At 36.5% G+C, this 19,755-nt stretch overlaps 1 protein-coding gene across 2 annotated transcripts; it reads right to left on the reverse strand.

The window, feature by feature from the left end:
- Window positions 1-1,841: 1,841 nt before the first annotated feature.
- LOC130846677 (protein NipSnap homolog 3A) lies at window positions 1,842-18,705 on the reverse strand. Of its 2 annotated transcripts, none has more exons than XM_057725058.1 (6): window positions 18,572-18,705; window positions 16,078-16,288; window positions 14,197-14,355; window positions 12,521-12,670; window positions 7,570-7,656; window positions 1,842-1,986 (listed from the first exon to the last, which is right to left on the reverse strand). In XM_057725058.1, exons 1-6 carry the CDS (start codon window positions 18,629-18,631, stop codon window positions 1,901-1,903), a joined length of 753 nt encoding a protein of 250 aa, XP_057581041.1. In that variant the 5' UTR covers window positions 18,632-18,705; the 3' UTR covers window positions 1,842-1,900. The 2 variants fall into 2 exon arrangements, with proteins under 2 accessions (XP_057581041.1, XP_057581042.1); XM_057725059.1 differs by lacking the exon at window positions 1,842-1,986 and adding an exon at window positions 6,639-7,480.
- Between the last annotated feature and the right edge of the window lie 1,050 nt (window positions 18,706-19,755).

A 19,755-nucleotide genomic window follows, 5' to 3' on the forward strand; every position in this document is an offset into this window, starting at 1 on the left:
GCTTAAAGCAGTGTAGGGTCTTGCCCTCTTTGTTTCTTTCTTATTTCTGCTTGCTGGAATGTGGATGTAATGGCTTGATTTCTTGATTTCGTGGACTGTGAGGTAGAAACCACATGCCGAAGTTGGCAGAACAGCCAGAGAGAAGCACCCTATGTTCTGACACCATACGATGAGCCCTGGGCTGCTTGTTTCTGGGCTTCTTTTTTACATTAGAAGTCATTTTCTAGTGTCTTAAAACTATGATTGTAATAAAAAAGAGAGTAACTATTTCTTTTATTTCCCTTTTTCATTTGTTTATTATTTTCATCAGACATATCACCTACTAATCACCAAATTCTTTGCCAAAAAAATAAATTTTCTCTGAATATGATTAAACACATTAATCAGCTTATCAGTTTTATCTTCTAGAGTTACCTTCTGGGATTCCTTTTTTCTCTTGCTCCAGTGTGGACTAATTGTTCTCTAATATAGCATGGAGGTAGCTCTGGGATCTCCTTTCCCTGATATCCTTGGGGGTCTATTTGCCTTGTGTTGGACTTCCTGTTGCCAGAATTTTGTAGCTTGCTTTTTCCACTGCTAATTTTTGGAGAGGGTACATGGGAGTTAAACCTTTGAGACTTGAATCTCTAAAAATGTTTTATTCTATTTATCCTCTTGATTCATATGTTGGTTGGCTATGTAGCTCAAATTCTACATTGGAAATAATTTTTCCTTATATTTTCCAAGGCAATTCTCTATTGTATGATAGGTTCTAGTAAGAAATTCATTGTGTTCTGATTCTTAATTCTTTGTGACTTGTTTTTCTTTCTCTGTTTGTAATCTTTTATGTTTTCTCTCTTTCTCTGGGGTTTTGAAATTTCACAGTTACATGCCTTGCAGTGGGTAATTTTTATCCGTTTTTCCTCACTCAGTGTACCCTCTTTATCTGGACACTGTTCGATCTTGCAAAATGTTTGGAATTTTTTTTCTTTTCTTGTCAATCTCTGGAACTTCTGTTATTGAAACAGTCTGCCTCCACTTGATCGTCTCATTTTCTTTTTCTACTATTTCACATCTCCACTTTTTTGGTGTAGATGTTTTTGAGATTAAGTACCACAATTTTATCTTCCAATTCATCTACTGAATTTTAAGCTCCTGCTTTCATAATATTTACTTACTAAGCTCTTTTTTTATCCCTTCCCCAGAATATTTTTGTCTTTTTAAAAATAATATTCTTTTTTTCTTCATGTGTTAAGTATTTCTCTATCTGTGCACATTAATTACAGGCATTTATTTTAGTCATTGCATTCTTCTTCCTGCATTATTTCTTTTTCTTTCAAGTTTTACTATGTTTTCTTTCATTTGATTTCTTTTCTCCCCTGATACTAGGGTTTTTCCTATAGTATTTTTATGTTTGTGATCCTTGACTATCAGTTCTTATTTTTGAGAGAGACAAAAAATAATTGAGAGCTCTTTGAGTACCTGGAGGAGGAGGGCTGTCAAACAGTGGGCCTCACAGTAGGGTTTTCTGACTGGGCTGTTTTGTTGCTTGGAAAATTGCCCTATTTGGTACCATGTGTAAGTCATTTCTCTTAGCGTAGTCAGGTAGTCCTGTGAGGAAATTTCCAGGGTCCCATCTGTGAGTTATACTCTTATTGCCAGTTTCCTATAACTGAGGCAAGTAGAATGCTGAATATCTCAGCATTTAGTTGGTAGTCATTCACATAACATTTGTTTAAGACTAGTTTTGACAGTTTCAGCTGTATCTGGTATTCCTAAGTGTGGTTCAATATTTCAAGAAAGCATTAAATAGAATAGGCTAAAGTGCTCTAACAAATAGACACCAAAACGTATGTCTCAAACACAATAGGATTTTATTTCTTGTTCCTTAAGATCTAAAATGCGTTTTCCTAGTGGACGATCAGCTCTTCTGTATGTGTGAATTAAGGACACAGGTTTGTCGGCCCCGTGGCTCTGCCATCCTTAGAGCCCCATCATCAACTGCATCTAGTCAGCAAAAGAAGAGAGAATTTCCAAAGGAAAATACTTAGCGGAGAGTGAAGAGTAAAATTCATGACTGCAAATCAAAGAAGGAAAACATTGGTAAGTGCTAAGACAGTCTCCTCCTCACCTTCTCACATGTTTTCATTATGCTCAAAACCCTGTGAGTTAAGCTTTATCTCCATGTGAGAAAGGTGAATTTCTGAGAGAACAGTAATTTCCTCATGTTAACTGCTGCTAAGTGGCACATCCAGGGTTTGAAGCCAGATTTTAAAACCAGTTCAGTTTACTATTTATTTTAAATCAGTTGAGTAAACAATTCACTTTTTATCTTGTTCCTTCATCTGGTACAAAGTCCTCTGTCTTTTCATTTTGTCTGTCTTTCTGTGGCTGTGGTTTTCCTTCCGTAGGCTGCAGTATTATAGTTTTTCTTGCTACTGCTGTCTGTCCTCTGGTGGATGAGGCTATCTAAGAGGGTTGTTCATGCTTCCTGATGGGAGGGAGTGGTGGTGGGTTGAGCTGGGTGTTGCTCTAGTGGGCAGAGCTCAGTAACACTTTAATCCACTTGTTTGCTGGTGGGTGGGACTGAGTTCCCTTCCTGTTGGTTGTTTGGCCTGAGGCGACCCTGCAGTGGAGCTTACAGGCTCTTTGGCAGGGCTGATAGTGGACTGGAGGGCTCACGCCAATGAGTACTTCCCAGAACTTCTGCTGCCAGTGTTCTTGTCCCTGCGGTGAGCCACAGCTGCCCCCTGCCTCTGCAGGAGACCCTCCAACACTAGCAGGTAGGTCTGGTTCAGTCTCCTATGGGGTCACTACTCCTTCCCCCGGGTCCTGGTGCACACACCACTTTGTGTGTGTCCTCCAAGAGTGGAGTCTCTGTTTCCCCCAGTCCTGTGGAAGTCCTGCAATCAAATCTCACTGACCTTCAAAGTCTGATTCTCTGGGGATTCCTCCTCCCATTGCCGGACTCTGAGGTTGGGAAGCCTGACGTGGGGCTCAGAACCCTCACTCCAGTGGGTGGACTTTTGTGGTATAACTGTTCTCCAGTCTGTGAGTTGCCCATGCAGCAGTTATGGTGCTTGATTTTATCACGATTGTGCCTCCCCTGCTGTCTCACCTTCTCCTTTGTCTTTGGATGTGGGATATCTTTTTTGGTGAGTTCTAGTGTCTTCCTGTCAATGATTGTTCAGCAATTAGTTGTAATTCTTGTGCTCTCACAAGAGGGAGTGAGCACATGTCCTTCTACTCTGCCATCTTGAACCAATCCCTGGAAAAGGAACCTGGTCCCCCAAACGTCACTCGCTGCCGCCCGACCTCCTGGGATCCACCAACAATTCACTTTTTAATCTGTTTTAGCTTCACTTGATCATCATGGATTGCTTTTCCAGCATCTTTATAATTTTTTATGCTTTATTTATTCTCCACATTGTATTTAGGGCCAGAGCATTAATGCAAGGGGCTGATGGGTTGTGTCCAAACCCATGGGGCCAGTTGTCTCTTCTGCCCCTTATTAGGTCCTTCAGAATATCACCTAGGAATTTCCCATACACACTTTATGATCCAACTTCACATGCCTCTCTAGCTCTTATGATGGTTGACACACACATAGTTTATAGCAAATCAGCACTACTCAGAGTAAAATTCCCTCAGAAAATCATTGTGTCTTCACAAGACAGCTTAATGGCACTGGTTGAAGTAGTCTTCATATTCAAGATGATCTTCTTCTTATACAGACACTGGATATTAAAAAATACAGTTCCCAAGTTTCCCCCTCTCTTGTAGTCACTGGCAGTTTGTACTCAGCACAAATAAACATTGAAAATATCTAGAGAAAATTCATAACTTTACAGGCTGCCTCAATATAAATTCTATTTCATAGTATTTTTCATGGAATAAGGGTCCTGAGCCTGTGAGTGTTTTGGAATGAGGCCTGTTGGTAGATTCATATGACTAGAGTCTTGTTAGTGATTACCTCTTCAATGAGAGCTAGGCCCTCATTTGGTTGATTAATTCTTTCACCATTCCTATTTAGCTGTGCTTCTCAATCTTAACCAGTTCTAATAAACACTGATTACTTTCAAATCATAAATATTCCTCTCCTTCAGAGAATGTCAGTGATACCTATTTTGCACAAGAGAATATCAGATTCTGATGTGCCTGATATCACGTAGGAGCTGTCGTGCATATTAATGTCTTTTACTTAAATCTTTTCCTATTCTCTTTCATTTTACTTTGTGAAGTTGATATTTCCATTTTACAGATTAAAACAAAAACAGCAACCAATAAGCTCAGAGAGGCTAAGAGACAAAGGTAACAAAGTAAATCATTCAGATATGTTTCATTCATTTCAATATTCCCCAAGAATCCAGTGCTTCAGTATACAGTTGGCCTGCATCTGTGGGTTCTGCTTTTGTGGGTTCTGTACCTGTGGATCAAAACCATTTTTAAAAAATTCCAGAAAGTTGAAAAAGGAAAAAACTTGAATTTGCTGCCCATAGGCTACTATTTGCATGGCATTTACATTTTGTGTACAAGTATTTCCATAGCATTTGCATTGTAGTAGGTATTATAAGTAATCTAGAGATGATGAAGTGTCAACATAAGGAGGAAGTGAATAGCTTGTGTGCAAATACTACAGTGTTCTGTATAAGGGACTTGATCATTGCAGACTTTGGTATCTGCTGGGGTCCTGGAACCAATGCCCTGAAATACCAAGGGACAACTGTACCATAACGTTGTTATTTCTTCCCTACTGATTTTTAAGTGTTTCCATATGTTTATTTTATAAATAATGTTTCAGTGACAAACTGGTACATAGGAGTAACTGGCAGGTAAACATGACCACCTAATAGTTTATTGTTCAAGACTTTTAAATACAAAGCCACCACTGGCATTTAGTGATCTTACACCAGTCACAACTGAGCTCCAGTTAATATCTGAAAGTGTGGATCCTACGTTTGGAGCATGGCAATTATTGTTTGTGCTTATCTCTTACAGAGCATCAGTATAGGTCACTAGGAATTTTATATGACCCTGTATAATGGGTGTATAAGACGTTCTTATAACAAGAATCTCTTAGAATTTTTGTTTCTATTAGATTAATATGCTATACATTGTTGTTTTCCAATTTACTTACAGCCACAAGAATTTAACTTATTTGAGTAATTTCACACTAATATTTCTACATTTATTAAGTTCTCAAGCCAAAGCAGTCCTTTTTGTGAGTGAGAGTTTACAACCTGTTGCTCTTATAAGGTTAAAAACAGTGAACCAAAGTGAACCCCATTAGGCCACTCTCAGAACTCTTTTTTATTTATTTATTTTTAATTTAACTTTATTCCTTCTACGTATTTATTTAGTTTTTGGTCAGGCCATTCCCCAACCAGGGATCTAACCTGGCCCCCCTGCAGTGGAAGCATGGAGTCCTAACTACTGGACTGCCAGAAAACTCCCTCTCAGACCTTTTCAATAGTTTCATTTTGGTACTGGACTCTCTCATAAACTCAGAGAAATCAATTTTGCATTTGAACTCTCAGGTTTTTGACCTGAAAATGATGTTTTAACTCTGAATGAAATAATTTTATTTATTCAACAGGTGTTTTTTCCCAGGCTATTCTTCAGATATTCACGTGTGCATGTGTCCTCAACTGCATCAATGACTCTTCAGATTCTCACTGACTTTCTCTTTGCAGGAAGAGCATGTCAGTGGACATTCTTACATCCATCTGTCATCTTTGTGATGTCCTTCGTCCTGGCCAGCTTTGTCGTGTTCCTGATTCAGGAGCAGGTCAGGAAAGCGAAGCACCTGCAGCTCATCAGCGGAGTGAAGCCCGTCATTAGCGGCTCTCCCATTTCGTCCGGGACATGGTAAGAATGCCTATCTGCTGCTACTTTATAAACTGCCATCAGGGGTCTGGATTGAATGGGTGAAACAGCCCCTGGCCATCAGCAGGAAATGTTCTAGCTACTTCAAAGATGAATGAAAGAAGAAAAGGCAGACCCAGTTGTATACTTTCATGTCACCAAACCTGGCCTTATGCACAGGGCCAATCTCACACCAGAGAAAATCTGTCCACACAGACAGCAATTAATACCACCACCCCACCTCATTCCCTAAGTGACAACTTTTCAAAGAAACTGAGGTGGAAGTCTTTTAGTCAAAACTCCAAGACAGTGCCTCTAACATGTCTGATAGATTTGAACTCCACAGTCAGTGTTCTTTGACTTACTAGGAACTCATCTGTCCTTCAAATCCTGAGGACCAGGTAAGTGAGAGATGACTATGCTTCCAGTTTTTCAGTTTTCCCATAAACAGCAAATTCATAATTTACTATATTGTTTTCGCAATATACTAGAAACATAAAATATCATAGCTGTAAGTACAGGCTACCAGGAGAGCTTGGAAGTACCAAATCTAGTCTAAGAAGGCTGAGGCACTCAACGAAAATAAAAGCTAAAGTTGTCCATAGGAAAATCTTAGTATATCTGTGCTGGTATTGAAGAAATTCTTGTTGCAAGGTTACCAGCAGGCTATTTACTTGAGGTAGCTTAATATTTATAATAAAGATAGTAAATTATTACTGTCTCATTACCTATGGCAACACAACAATAGCTCCAGTGATGAGGGTAAAATATAAAACACAATAAAAAGAATCAGATTGTATATGTAGACTTTTATTAGGGCAGACATTTCCATAATCATAAATATCTCATTAAAACAAACAGATGACCAAGCATCTTTGTTAAACAGTGATCCAAAGTGAAGTAAAAATTAGTAAAGTTAACTGTAAATGAAGACACTGCAGCATATAAACCAATGAGTCATCAATGATTTTTAATACCAGGACCTAATAACATTATCTTCTAAGTAAGAATTATTAATGTGAAAACTGTAACTAATATAGATGACACAGATAACATTTACTCTTCCATAGTAAAGAAGTATGTTTAATATTTTTATGAATCCCATTTGGCATTATTAAAAAAACTTTACTAGACAAAAACTTTTAAAATCTCAGAAAAACAGACATGATGAAAAGGTTAATAATGTATATAAATAATTTAAAGATATTATCACAGTTATGGAAATGTAACAATGGTTTCAATGTAAGAAAATGCTATAAAAACTGAAGGCTGTCAAAATAGAGAACAAGAGATATTCTGAAATGAAAAATCAAGATCCTGCAGTAATAGCAACTTTTTAATGCGTGACAGGTACTGAAACGCCAAGGGGAAAATGAACAGACTGTTTCCTGAAGTGGTGGTGACAGTGGACAGAGGTAGCTTTTAAAAATGCAAGGGATATAGCAAATTAGCTTACCACCTCCTTCAAATAAAAGTGAGAATCTCTTGGGAGAATTTAAGCACCATTAGCAGACATATCTTACAGCAATTCATGAAATGCTTCGTATACCAGTGGAAAACTATTTCAATGGTGAAAATGACATAGGAATCAGAAGCATATTCTGCTGAGACTCAAGGAAGTTAACACTTTCCCGAACTGGAAAAAAATTCATAAGAAGGTATATAAAGTCATTGACTAAATCAAATTTGTTCTAAGAATAATTCATGCCTAGTGAAATAGCTTACCAGCTGCCACTACTCTGGGATCCTCATGAGACTGATGTCTCCCAGCTGCTCGGCTGTCTGCGCTCTCGTTCCACCACAGCACATGAACTGCAGAAATAAACAGAAATAGATTCTAAAGACTGTGGCATTACTACAAATGAGAAAGACAGAAACTTTAATCAGAAACTGTAAACCCTATTCTTTAAATCAAAAGAGTGATTATCAACAGGGTAACACTAAGTATGTTAGTGATAAGATTTCAGAGGGCTCAGAGATTTGGGAGAGAAATTTACAAATTAATTAGTCAAACTAGTTTTGCAGATGAAGAAACAGAAAGCTGGAGAAGGCAAGTAAAATAACACAGCTAAAGACATAATCAAGTCTAGACCCAAATTAAATGACTTCATAATACGTTACTTTATTTTAAAAAAGCAAGATTATACACAAATTGTGTTTACTACTGAAAAGTTGGATGATACAAAAAAAAAAAAAATTAAAAGTAGCATAATGTTAACCACCTAAGTAAATTCTCTATTAAGTGTATTGCCTTTAAAAAATGTGAGTAAAATCCACATTAGGATCTTGCTGTATATTATGCTTAGTCTTAGTAACAGATTTTTAAAAATCAACAATGTGTACTCTCTATGGCAATAATATTAATTTTTAATGGCTATGCGAATTACTTTTATAGATATAACAACATTCTATCCCAACCCCTTATTCTTGACCAGTTAAATTACTTCCAACAGCTCAATATTCTATGACATACTGGGATAATATTCTTGTGCATAATTTTTTACAAACTTTTTATGATTACAATATAATACCTGTTATCTATATAGGAAAATGCACATAAAGAGAAAGTAGGAGGCATTTCTACAGCACCCAGAAATAACCACTTTAATATTTGGTGTATCTCTTTTCTCATGCATATACGTTTGTATTTTAATATATATTTACATATTTATATACACATAAATACACTTCAGAATATATGTTTATAGTTATAAATACATTATATTTGATATATATTTATATATCTATTTATGTATCACATGTGTGTTACATAAAGAAAGTCATACCACAGTAAGATTTCCAAAGATTCCTTACTATAAACAATGTTGACATAAATTTCATTAGAGCAGTGGTACATGAATATCTAAAATAAGAACAATGTTGGTAGTAACTACTACTAACATTACTGGGTGCTCACTGTGTGCTGGGCCTGGCTTTGCATTTTGTGTGTATTAACTCATTTAGTTTTCATAATAACCTTAGGTGGTAGGTTATTATCATCATTTTACGGACGAGGAAACTAAGGCACAGTAAGGTTAAGTAACACACCCAAGGTCATAGAGTTTTAAGTGGAAGAGCTGGGATTCAAACCCAGGCAGTCTGTATCTGATTATTTTCTTAATATAAACTCCTAAAATTTAAACTGAGAGAACCAAAGAGTATCTTTTATATATATAAATATACACTTACAAATATACCACGTATGTATTATACACTATCCTCCAGAAGTGAAGTACTGATTTACACTCAGCATATTATCATACTCCTAGTATGTTGAGAATGAATTTAAGATTAAAAAGTGTGTGCACACATTTCAGTAGCTTTTTTAAATAAAAATTATACACGTCCATTATATCTAGTAAATTAGAGACTTAAAAAACCTTTAATCTTATCATTCAAATATGACTGTTTTCTATCCTTTAAAATTTCCTTCTTGTGTAACTAAAAACATTCATATTTCCTAGAATGTTGGCAAAACAGTTGAAAAATTAAGCTTTTTATTTATATTGCCAAATTATTAAGGGGGGCAAGATTAAGTCAATACAACCCTACACAGTACAACAGTACTTGTTTTTCCTTGACCCCTCTAATACTATATCTACATGCTTTTATTAGGTAAAAAATGGGATCTCATTATTGCTTTAATCTGCATCTTCTTTATGTTATTCATCTGTCATCTTTGCATAAGCTTTTATTTTTCTTTTTGCTTTTGGATTTCATTTATGTTGTTTTGGGTATGCACAAAAATTTAAGCCTTTGTATAAAAAAATCATCAGTTGTTTCTTTTTTTTCCTTCATAGTTTCTTCATTTGCTTTTGGCTTAGAAATGTTGTACTCATATATTATTATTTTTTTAAGCTCTTTATTGGAATATAATTGCTTTATACTCTTGTACCAGCTTATGAGGTACACCAAAGTCATCAGCTGTATTTATACACATATCCCCATATCCACTCCCTCCCGCGACTCCCCTCGACCCTCCCCATCCTGGCCCTCTAAGGCTTCACCCATCATCGAGTTGATCTCCCTTTGTTATACAGCAACTTCCCACTGGCTATCTAGTTTACAGTTGGTAGTATACATATGTCTATGCTACTCTCTCACTTTGTCCCAGCTTCCCCTTCGCCCCCTGCTCCCCCAACCCCGTGTTCTCCAGTCCATTCTCTGCATCTGCATCCTTATTCTTGTCTTGTCACTGGGTTCATCAGTACCTTTTTTTTTTTTTTTTTTTAGATTCTGTATTTATGAGTTAGCATACAATATTTGTTTTTCTCTTTCTGGCTTACTTCACTGTATATGAGAGATTCTAGGTCTATCCACCTCATTACATATAGCTCCATTCCATTCCTTTTTATGGCTGAGTAATATTCCATTGTATGTATATGAAACATCTTCTTTACCCATTCATTTGCTGATGGGCATTTAGGTTGCTTCCTTGTTCTGGCTATTGTAAATAGTGCTGCAATAAACATTCTGGTACATGTTTCTTTTTGGATTATGGTTTTCTCTGGGTATATGCCCAGGAGTGGGATTACTGGATCATATGGTAGTTCTAGTTTTAGTTTTTTTTTGAGGCACTTCCAAACTGTTTTTCATAGTGGCTGTACCAACTTACATTCCCACCAACAGTGCAGGAGAGTTCCCTTTTCTCCACACCCTCTCCAACATTTGTTGTTTCCAGATTTTGTGATGATGGCCATTCTGATCGGTGTGAGGTGATACCTCATTGTGGCTTTGACTCGCATTTCTCTGATGATTAGTGATGTTGAGCATCTTTTCATGCGTTTGTTGGCCATCTGTTTGTCTTCTTTGGAGAAATGTCTATTTAGGTCTTCTGCCCATTTGTGGATTGGGTTATTTGCTTTTTTGGTATTAAGATGCATGAGCTGCTTGTATATTTTGGAGGTTAATCCTTTGTCCACTGCTTCGTTGGCAAGTATTTTTTCCCATTCTGAGGGTTGCCTTCTTGTCTTGTTTATGGTTTCTTTCACTGTGCAAAAACTTTTAAGTTTCATGAGGTCCCATTTGTTTGTTCTTGATTTTATTTTCATGATTCTAGGAGGTGGGTCAAAAAGGATCTTGCTTTGATGTATGTCACAGAGTGTTCTGCCTATGTTTTCCTCTAGGAGTTTTATAGTGTCTGACCTTACATGCAGGTCTTTAATCCATTTGGAGTTTATTTTTGTGGATGGTATTAGGAATGTTCTAATTTCATTCTTTTACATGTTGCTATCCAATTTTCCCAGAACCATTTATTGAAGAGGTTGTCTTTTTTCCACTGTATATTCTTGCCTCCTTTGTCAAAGATAAGGTGCCCATATGTGCTTGGGCTTACCTCTGAGTTCTCTATTCTATTCCATTGATCTTCCTTTCTATTTTTGTGCCAGTACCATACTCTCTTGATCGCTGTGGCTTGTAGTATAGTTTGAAGTCAGGAAGCCTAATTCCACCAACTCTGTCTTTCCTTCTCAAGATTGCTTTCTCACATATTATTAAATAAATGTATCTATATTTTGTTTCAATAATTCTATGAATCCAGTTTTTTAATTGAAATTCATAGTCCATCTTGATTTTATTTTAGTGTATGGCATCTAATAATTGTCATAATTTTTCTCCTCTTTATGTTTTCCAACTTGAACAAACATCTATTTTTGCACAGCCCAACTTTTTTTTTTTACAATATATTATTAGAAGTTGAATTCCTGGGCAATGATCAGCTCAGCTTTGGATATGTTATGTTTGAGATATCCATTAGACATGTGGAGAAGATGAGGCAGCAACTGGATACTACAAGTTTTCAAATTTTAAAAGTCTTAGTTATCTTTTCAGATAAACTTTATGAGCATTTTTTGAGTTTTCCACACACAGAAAAAACCCCTCTGAAATTCTGATTGGAGTATCTTTCAACTTTAAAAGTTAAATATTCCAAATAGGTGTTTTAGTAAATAAATCAATATGGTATATACACTAAGTGTATCTAAGTAGTGAGAAAAATGTAATCTTTTTCTTTGGGCTTGTCCATGCTTTTAATATTTGCAATAACTGTATATTACTTTTCACCCCAAAACATCCAAAGTAATATTATTAAAAAAAAAATCACAAAAGGTACAAACAGTACAAACTTTCACATATAAAATAAATAATTTGTTAAGAGAGTAAATCTTAAAATTTCCCATCACAAGGAAAAAAAATTGTAACTGGGTAAGGTGATGGATTTTAACTAAACTTATTGTGGTAATCATTTCACAATATATACATACATCAGATCATTATGTTGTACACCTTAAACTTATACAATGTTACATGTCAATTATATTGCAATAAAACTGGAAAAAAAAGAAAAAAATCAATAAAAGTACATACAGAGGTAAAAAAGATTATGAAAGGAATAGGTGATTTCTTGAGGTTCTTTCCAGTTTTAAAAATTTTATCATTTTGATGTATCAGAGAAAATAGCAGTTCAGTATTTGAAAAAGTCTTCATAAGGTATGAATATTCTAAATAAGTAGGATTTAAAACAGGTTTACTCAACCCTTAAAATTATAAAAAACTAAAAATTTGGCAATAAAAAGTAAAATACTCTCAATAATGATAACACAGACAAACTGACCCAAGGAACTTAACAGTAAATCACCAATATACTTTGGAATTTTATAGAAAAGATGGACAACTGTACCTTTGTTGAGTATTCCATATTCTGCATGGAACACTCCAACTAATTTTGAGTAGCCTTGATTGACATGAGTATAAACTGCCCTTTTAAACGCATCACCCCACAGAGCTGGCCCACCAGGTTTCATCTGAAAAGTAGCCAGTTCATAGACTCCTAGAATAGGGAGAAAAATAATTATTTTACTGAACACATTCAAGCAATTTGTAATCCTGTCGAATTCGGTTCCAGTGGATAGCTAATCTATATGTATATAGATTTGGGGGATCATAAACATATACATGATTATGTAAACATGTTTATTTATAATTTGCAGTGTTTTGTTGTGCTTTTATGTTTAGAAAGTCCTTGTCCTAGTTTAAGGGTGAGTTGTTAAGGTTATCTATCATACAGAACAAAGAAAAAGGGACTGGAAGATACAGGTAAGCTATTAACTAAAATATTTTTAATCTATAAAATTTATCAATAAAATAGTGAGAATTTATCATGGAATAGGATGTTTTAGCTGCCTGCATCTACATTTTTATAACAGAAATGAATAAGAAAGTATTTTCCAATCTCTTACAGTTCTATTCTTCTTTCCAACTTCCATTACTTTTTGCTTTATATAATTTCCTCCATAGGTTTCCATTTCCAGGAATAGCAAGCAAACAATGGACCCGAAGTGACTGTCTCAGAGTTTTTGAGGGAAAATAAACCCTAAAGGAGATGGCTTTAGTATTCCAGGTAAATACTTGAAAAGCATTTTACCTTCTGGGTGGAAGTATAGGGTGGGTGGATAGAAAGAAACTAGGGGACCAGTCGATTTGAGAAGTAAAGGAAAAACATCTAAAAGTTACTGAAGAATCATGAATAACACAGAGAAAGAGAACCAAGATTTGGCACTGTCTTTGAAGTCCACTAGTTCATTTAGATGTTGGCAAAAGCTGAGGGGATCTAGGTAGATAAGGATCTAAATAAGACTTTTCAAATCTCTTGTAATCCAAAATGCACTACAGAGTTGGGAATATTGGGGGAAATAAAATAAAATTTAAATTAGGTTATGCTTTTTCTAATCTGACCTTTGTTTAAAACTGGATTGAGGTAATAATTTCTTTAAGACAGCAAGAAGTGAAATCAGGAAGAAGACAAATCTTTAGGAATTATTTTCAAACTGACCAATAAGAAAGAGGAAGACATAAGAGTCAGAACTATAGTAATACAGCTTGGCAGTTTCAGTTAATTCATTTCCCCCCAGTCAATTTTATACGCAAATTTGTACTTAATGATTTGAGATTAGTAGTAATTTATGGAAAAATACTTTTATATTTAAAAGTTTGTATTATTTTAAAATTATGACAAAATATCATACACTATCCCTCACCTACCTGCTTGTGTTCCTTGCTCCCAAGGCCCAACTTCTCAACCGTAAAGTGACCATGTCAACTTCTTCTATAATACAGCTAAACTTTAAGTATCGGTACAATACCAATTTGGAAAAATACTTCATTATTTAACGCTCATTTTTTAAGGATAAGCTAAGAGCTCCAATTTATTTTTATCTCAACAATCAACATATATTCATATATTAAGCAAAACATTAACTTCATTTTTTCAATAGAACTTTAGTTTTTATTTTATAGCTTAAAATCTTTAGTATTTTCTCCATCAAAATTCAAAGTGACTGAGATGGAAGGACTTACCTTCTTTTGGAGGTTTTTCTAATTTGCACCATGGCACCAGATAAGTAATTTCACTCTCTTGTTTATCAGTAACAGCCAAATTTGGAATGAGAAATTTTTCTTGCCATTCCTTATCTCTGGCTAAGGCTTTCCGAACTTCAATCTGATGAGCAAAGTTGTCTATGGGAAGAAAAGGAGTAAGAAAAATAAAAATGTTAGGTTTAAAACCACCTGTACTTTTTCTGGGTTTCATTTAATTTAGTAAACGTTCATCAAGGCCCCATAAAGACTGTGTTATATCACTGGAGATACCAACATAAGTAGATGTGACATCTGTCCCCAAGTCGTTCCTGGTCTAAAAGGGGAGCAGCAATGTAAACAACTAATGATAATATCATATAGTAATGGACTTAATAGGCGCTACCATTTAGCAGGTAGTTGTGAGGCTTAGGTAAGTTATGGAATCTTCCTGTGTCTGTTCAACTCCAGGGCTGTGAGGATAAAATGAATTAGCACATGAAAGGAGCTCAGAACAGTGTTTGGCACCTAGTGAGTACTCAATATATGTTAACTATTCGTATTAATTTTATTGAGGCATTTAAATTATAGTGCCAGTTTCAAGAAAGACTATTTTTCGTTGTCAGTGGTGATGGTGATGAGGGGTCAGGTCAAGGTACAACTGAATGATATTTAACATAAATGAAATTAAGATTTGCTTCTTCAGCCTTTTCTTTGAACAAACAGCTTCCAAAGAAATAGTGTTCATTCTCTTACTTATTGTCACCCATTGTCTTTTTACCCAGGACTATTTCTCTTATGTTTGTCACCCATATGTTACTAACATATGGGCCTAGTACTAATATATTTACTAATAAGGCCTTTTAAGACTAATGGTTTACATTGCAGATAAGGAATAACAGCTACCTTAGAGCTTAAGTAAGTTATATCAGGACCTTACTAGTTATTTTCTTCCTGGGACATGATTCAACTGGTGGTACATTAAAGCATAAACTGTATTTTAATGGGGTTTGTTCTATCACAACAAGGAGAACCCCTAAACTATGGCCATATTAAATACAGAATGAGCACTTTTGTTATTAAAGTACATGATGACCAGTAACTTCTGACAACGATGACCACACACTAAATGAAATTATTAAAAGTTCTTTGGACATCAGCAAGTCCTGATGTGACTTCATAAAGATTTGATATTAAGAGTAATAAACATTCTGGGGATTCTCCTTCTTCTTAACCAGGGGTTGGTCAGCTTCAATACTTGAAGAACTCAGTTCCTTTTCCTTTACCTCCCTAGACCAGTATAAGGACAGTGAATTGCTTGAAACTCTGGGGGCAGAACAAAACCAAAAGTGGTCCTGAAACATAACAGAATTATTAAATCTGGGTGAGGGCTTCAAAGTTAACTATCATCCCATATCAACTTCTATTTCCCTAAAGTCCCTAGATGTTTGAATGATTTCTGCTAAAACATTGATATCCAGTTATGGCTTCAATATTAAGAAAAAATAATTCTACTTTCCTTTACGATCCTAACCCACTCAGGTTCTTGCAATCACTGCTATAAATTTTTCATAAAAAGTCTTTACAATAACCATTCTAAACTATTTTTTTAGAATTAAAGTCTAGTTCACAATTTCTGACTTGAAATTGGAGATGCCACATTTTCCCAATATTGCTTCCCATATGATCATATAAAGGATCCAGCAATGGGCTGTTAAGAGGTATACTGTTGGGAAAAATTATCACTGAATTAATTTTTTTTGGTATTACTTTTTTAAAGTTTTACTTAACCCGTATGTATCAATATTTATAGTAACAAAGATCCAAGAACTAAGTCTCATGTAATATCTAACTGAATGAAATACTTCAGCTGATGACTCATACCATACTTCCAAATATGAAACACTTTATTCATTCTTCCTCCAAATTCTACAGTCCAGTATCCAACCAATTCAGAGTGAGCTGTCCGAAGATGAATGTTTTTCTTAACATTTTCCAGGAACTCATTCATCTTTGAGGGCTTAAGATAATAGGTACGAAATTCATAAAATGTTCCATCGTATTGTCTGGGGCCTGTAGCAAAAGACGAGCACACCTGAAGAAAGATAAGGCAACCTGAAATATTTGGGGAAAGTAGGTTTATAATATTATGTTACAACCAAATCTGAGTCTGGAAACAAGGGACACTCATTAAACTCATAATCTGTTTGGACTTCTGTTCTCTTCTCTCCACTGAATTTGTTTAGAGATATGTCAATAAATATGCCTACTTTTAAACATTCTAAATATATAGCTACTGTTTCCTAGCAGGGAGTCCACCTTTAGTCACTTTTTCATGAGAAGTTGCTCATAAGAAGGCAATGGGGCACTTTCTTTACCAAAGGACTACAATTAGGATCCTAATAAATTTTACAAATAGTTTATTATCCCTTATTTAGCCAATATTCCATCTTTACTGAATGGTATATGTGTTAGAGTTAAGCATTTAAAACAATTAAAAAAAAATACAGGTATTTCGGCGCAATGAAAATGTGTTTACTGGCAGAAAACTCTTTTTTTTTTTTTTTTTAGGTTTTTAAAACAATAGAAATTGCAGGTCAGATTAAAGTATTTTCTAAATCCAATGAAGTGGACCATTGGTCAAAGACAGTACAGAAATGTTAACTAATGTAATAAGAAACTATGACATCTAATTGCATTGTAATATGGTGATAGCCCCTGTAAATGCTACAAAAAGGAAAAATCAGTAAGTCAGAACTGTGTGAATAATTATTAGGTTTTAATTACATATGCAACCTGCAGAAGGGCATTTAATCCACCCAATTATAGCAGGTTGATGTAAATATCCCTTAAGAACCATTAATAACTTTTTTAACAGTCATATGCTCACAATGTAAATTTCTAATTGGGTTCTCTGAGTAACTTTCAGTAGGAAATGCTTTGTGTATGTATATGTGTTTGTGTATGTATATACATATGCATGTACAAATACATGTATATATACACATGTTTATACATTTCCACTCATATAGCATTCTAGTTTACATATCCATCGTACATAAGTTTGGTTAGCATATGCACATTTTCTGAAGCTGATTATACCAGAATTATCTATTAAAATAGTTTTGGTACTTATAAGGCTTTGATGAATTTTGGGCTTATACTGACTAACTGATACGTCAAAGGAAAGCAGAAGGCTTCTTCCTCTGACATATTTTGTTTACAAAACACAATAACGCATATATTTTACTTAATTGTGCATAAGACTTTATAATAATCTCTGTTGAGGTCATTCCGCGTCTATGATGAATTATATTCCTATTGCCCAATTGACTAAGCTTGCCATCAAAATCAATCGCAGCTGCCTCTGTATTTGGCAGACATTCTTTCTGTGCCATGTAACCAAACTTTACTAACAGAATGTTAAGCAAATAAAAACTGCCTAGTATTTACAGTTTAAAAATATTATAAATAAAATATAAGTATATGAGATATCAGAAAATGGGCCAATGGGGTACCTGTAACAATCGCTTAAGCTGCTTTTCAGATAATTTGTATTTGGAGATCAAAATACGTTCTCAAAGGCACACATTTTATTATCGTGGGCAGAAGAAATATACAATAGCAAAGCTCAGGGAAAGGTTAACAGCAAGGGGTGTGTGTGTTTGTGGGAAAATGTGAGGTGATGTTTTTGTTGCAGGGCCACTAGAACTATGCTGCGGGAGGAATCATTATTGCTTCGGGCTCCCTTATCTCCAAATTAGGACTCATTCTCCATAGCAATAACTTCCAATTCACTTACAAAAGAACATCTGGTTGACATTTAATAACATCAAAGTTCAGGGTAAAATTCTAAGGAATACTTCTTGGTCCTGCCCCAGTAGAGAGAATCAGGATAAAGACTGTATTCCTAATCTTGGGTGACGGGGCTATTAATGGTTCCTCTTTCATCGTCACCTGGAAGGGCTTGTCAAAACACAAATCAGTAACAGAGGCCGGACCAGTGCCTAGCACAGGCCCCAATGCGACGACAGCAAACACGCGGGGCCGCGAAAACGCAGCAGCTGGCGCTTCAGGGGTGTCCTCAGAGCTGCCGGGCACCTAGGCCAGAAGCGGCCCCTGTTCACGGCCGTCTGCGTGCCGGCTGGAGGCGACCCTGGCAGCGGGTCTCCCTCTAACCGCACCTTGCCCCCTCCCGCTCATTCCGCGGTCTGCAGCCCGGCGCTTCTGAGACTCGCAGTGGAACATGTGCCACATCACCACGCTGGCAGGTAAGTGCGCGTCGGCGCATGCGCGGCCCGTGCTCTCCCCGCAGATGCCCCGCCCCTCTCTTCCCCTCCCGCAGGAAACGTTTTGGGCGCGTCCCCGCGGCCGGTACCTGCGGCGCCGGCGTCCGAAAGGCCAGAGCCCTAGTCAGGCTCCCTCGGAGGACAAGCATGGCGCGGCTTCGAGCGCTGAGAAAGGCAGCGGCCGGTATTCTTCCTTAAATTCCTCTTCCCGTGGCTTCCCGACTGGCGGATGCAGGCTCGGGGCGGGCCGGCTCCTCCTCCTGCGTTGGGGGCGGCGGGAGGCGGCTGGACCGCCCATTCCGCCAGGCCTCCTCCGCAGGCTGAGCCCCAGACGCGGTTGGTGTTAGCTGTGACTCTTCCTTCCCCGTTTGTTTCCTCAAACGTTCCCATCCCCAGCGTCGAAGTGACATTAGAATGGGCTGAATGCTGATGTGGTTCCTGTACCAGCTGTCAGGGCCCATCGCGCAATTCGTAAAAAGTCGTGTGTAGAATGCGAGTGTGTATGACCAGGGAGGCTTCACTTTTCTGCGCCAAGTGCATTCCCGTTCCACCACTGTCCACAGCGTGACGTTGTAAGGCTCCTAATAATTTACATTTTATTTTACAGCTCAGAGGAATGAACTAGATAATGAAAAATTCATAGATAAACATACGTTATTAAAATTCTGTAACCCTTGAAAGCAAAACTTCTGGTCTGGTCTTCCCTATCCGTGATTATTGCTCCGCAGAATAACCGCCTTCAACATTTCGAGATGTTTCTTCTGACGCCTGTTTCTGTGTTTTTAAGTAGCAGGCATATTCTGCTATTTCTTGTGTGTTTTTTTTTTTTTTTTTTTTGGCTTAAATAGTATCTGTTGACTGGCTCTATGGAAGAAGAGGGTTTATGTCTCTAATATACCGCTCCCCCCAAATAATTTCCCTTCTTGCATCTAATAATGTTTACAGTAAAACTGTACCCATTTAATTGATTACAGCATTAATTTACATTATTTACATCATTTAAGTGATTACATCATTAATTTACATTATTTGCATCATATTAATGTTTATGTGATTCTTGCTAATTGTTACATTATTGCAAGCATTAATGTAATATGGCTTATAGTATTAGGACTAGGGAGTTGTGCCTTGTGCAATGACTTGAATCATCTGTTCGGAGGAAAGGAGGCTTTTTAAAATTAGTAATTCCAGAAGGGTAAGTCATTTTTTTCCAGATGATGGGCATCCATTTCTAACTAATGAAGGCAAGACAAAGCATCATCTGTGCCCAGAC

This window comes from Hippopotamus amphibius, chromosome 2 (genome assembly GCF_030028045.1).
Source record: "Hippopotamus amphibius kiboko isolate mHipAmp2 chromosome 2, mHipAmp2.hap2, whole genome shotgun sequence".
NCBI lineage: Eukaryota > Metazoa > Chordata > Mammalia > Artiodactyla > Hippopotamidae > Hippopotamus > Hippopotamus amphibius.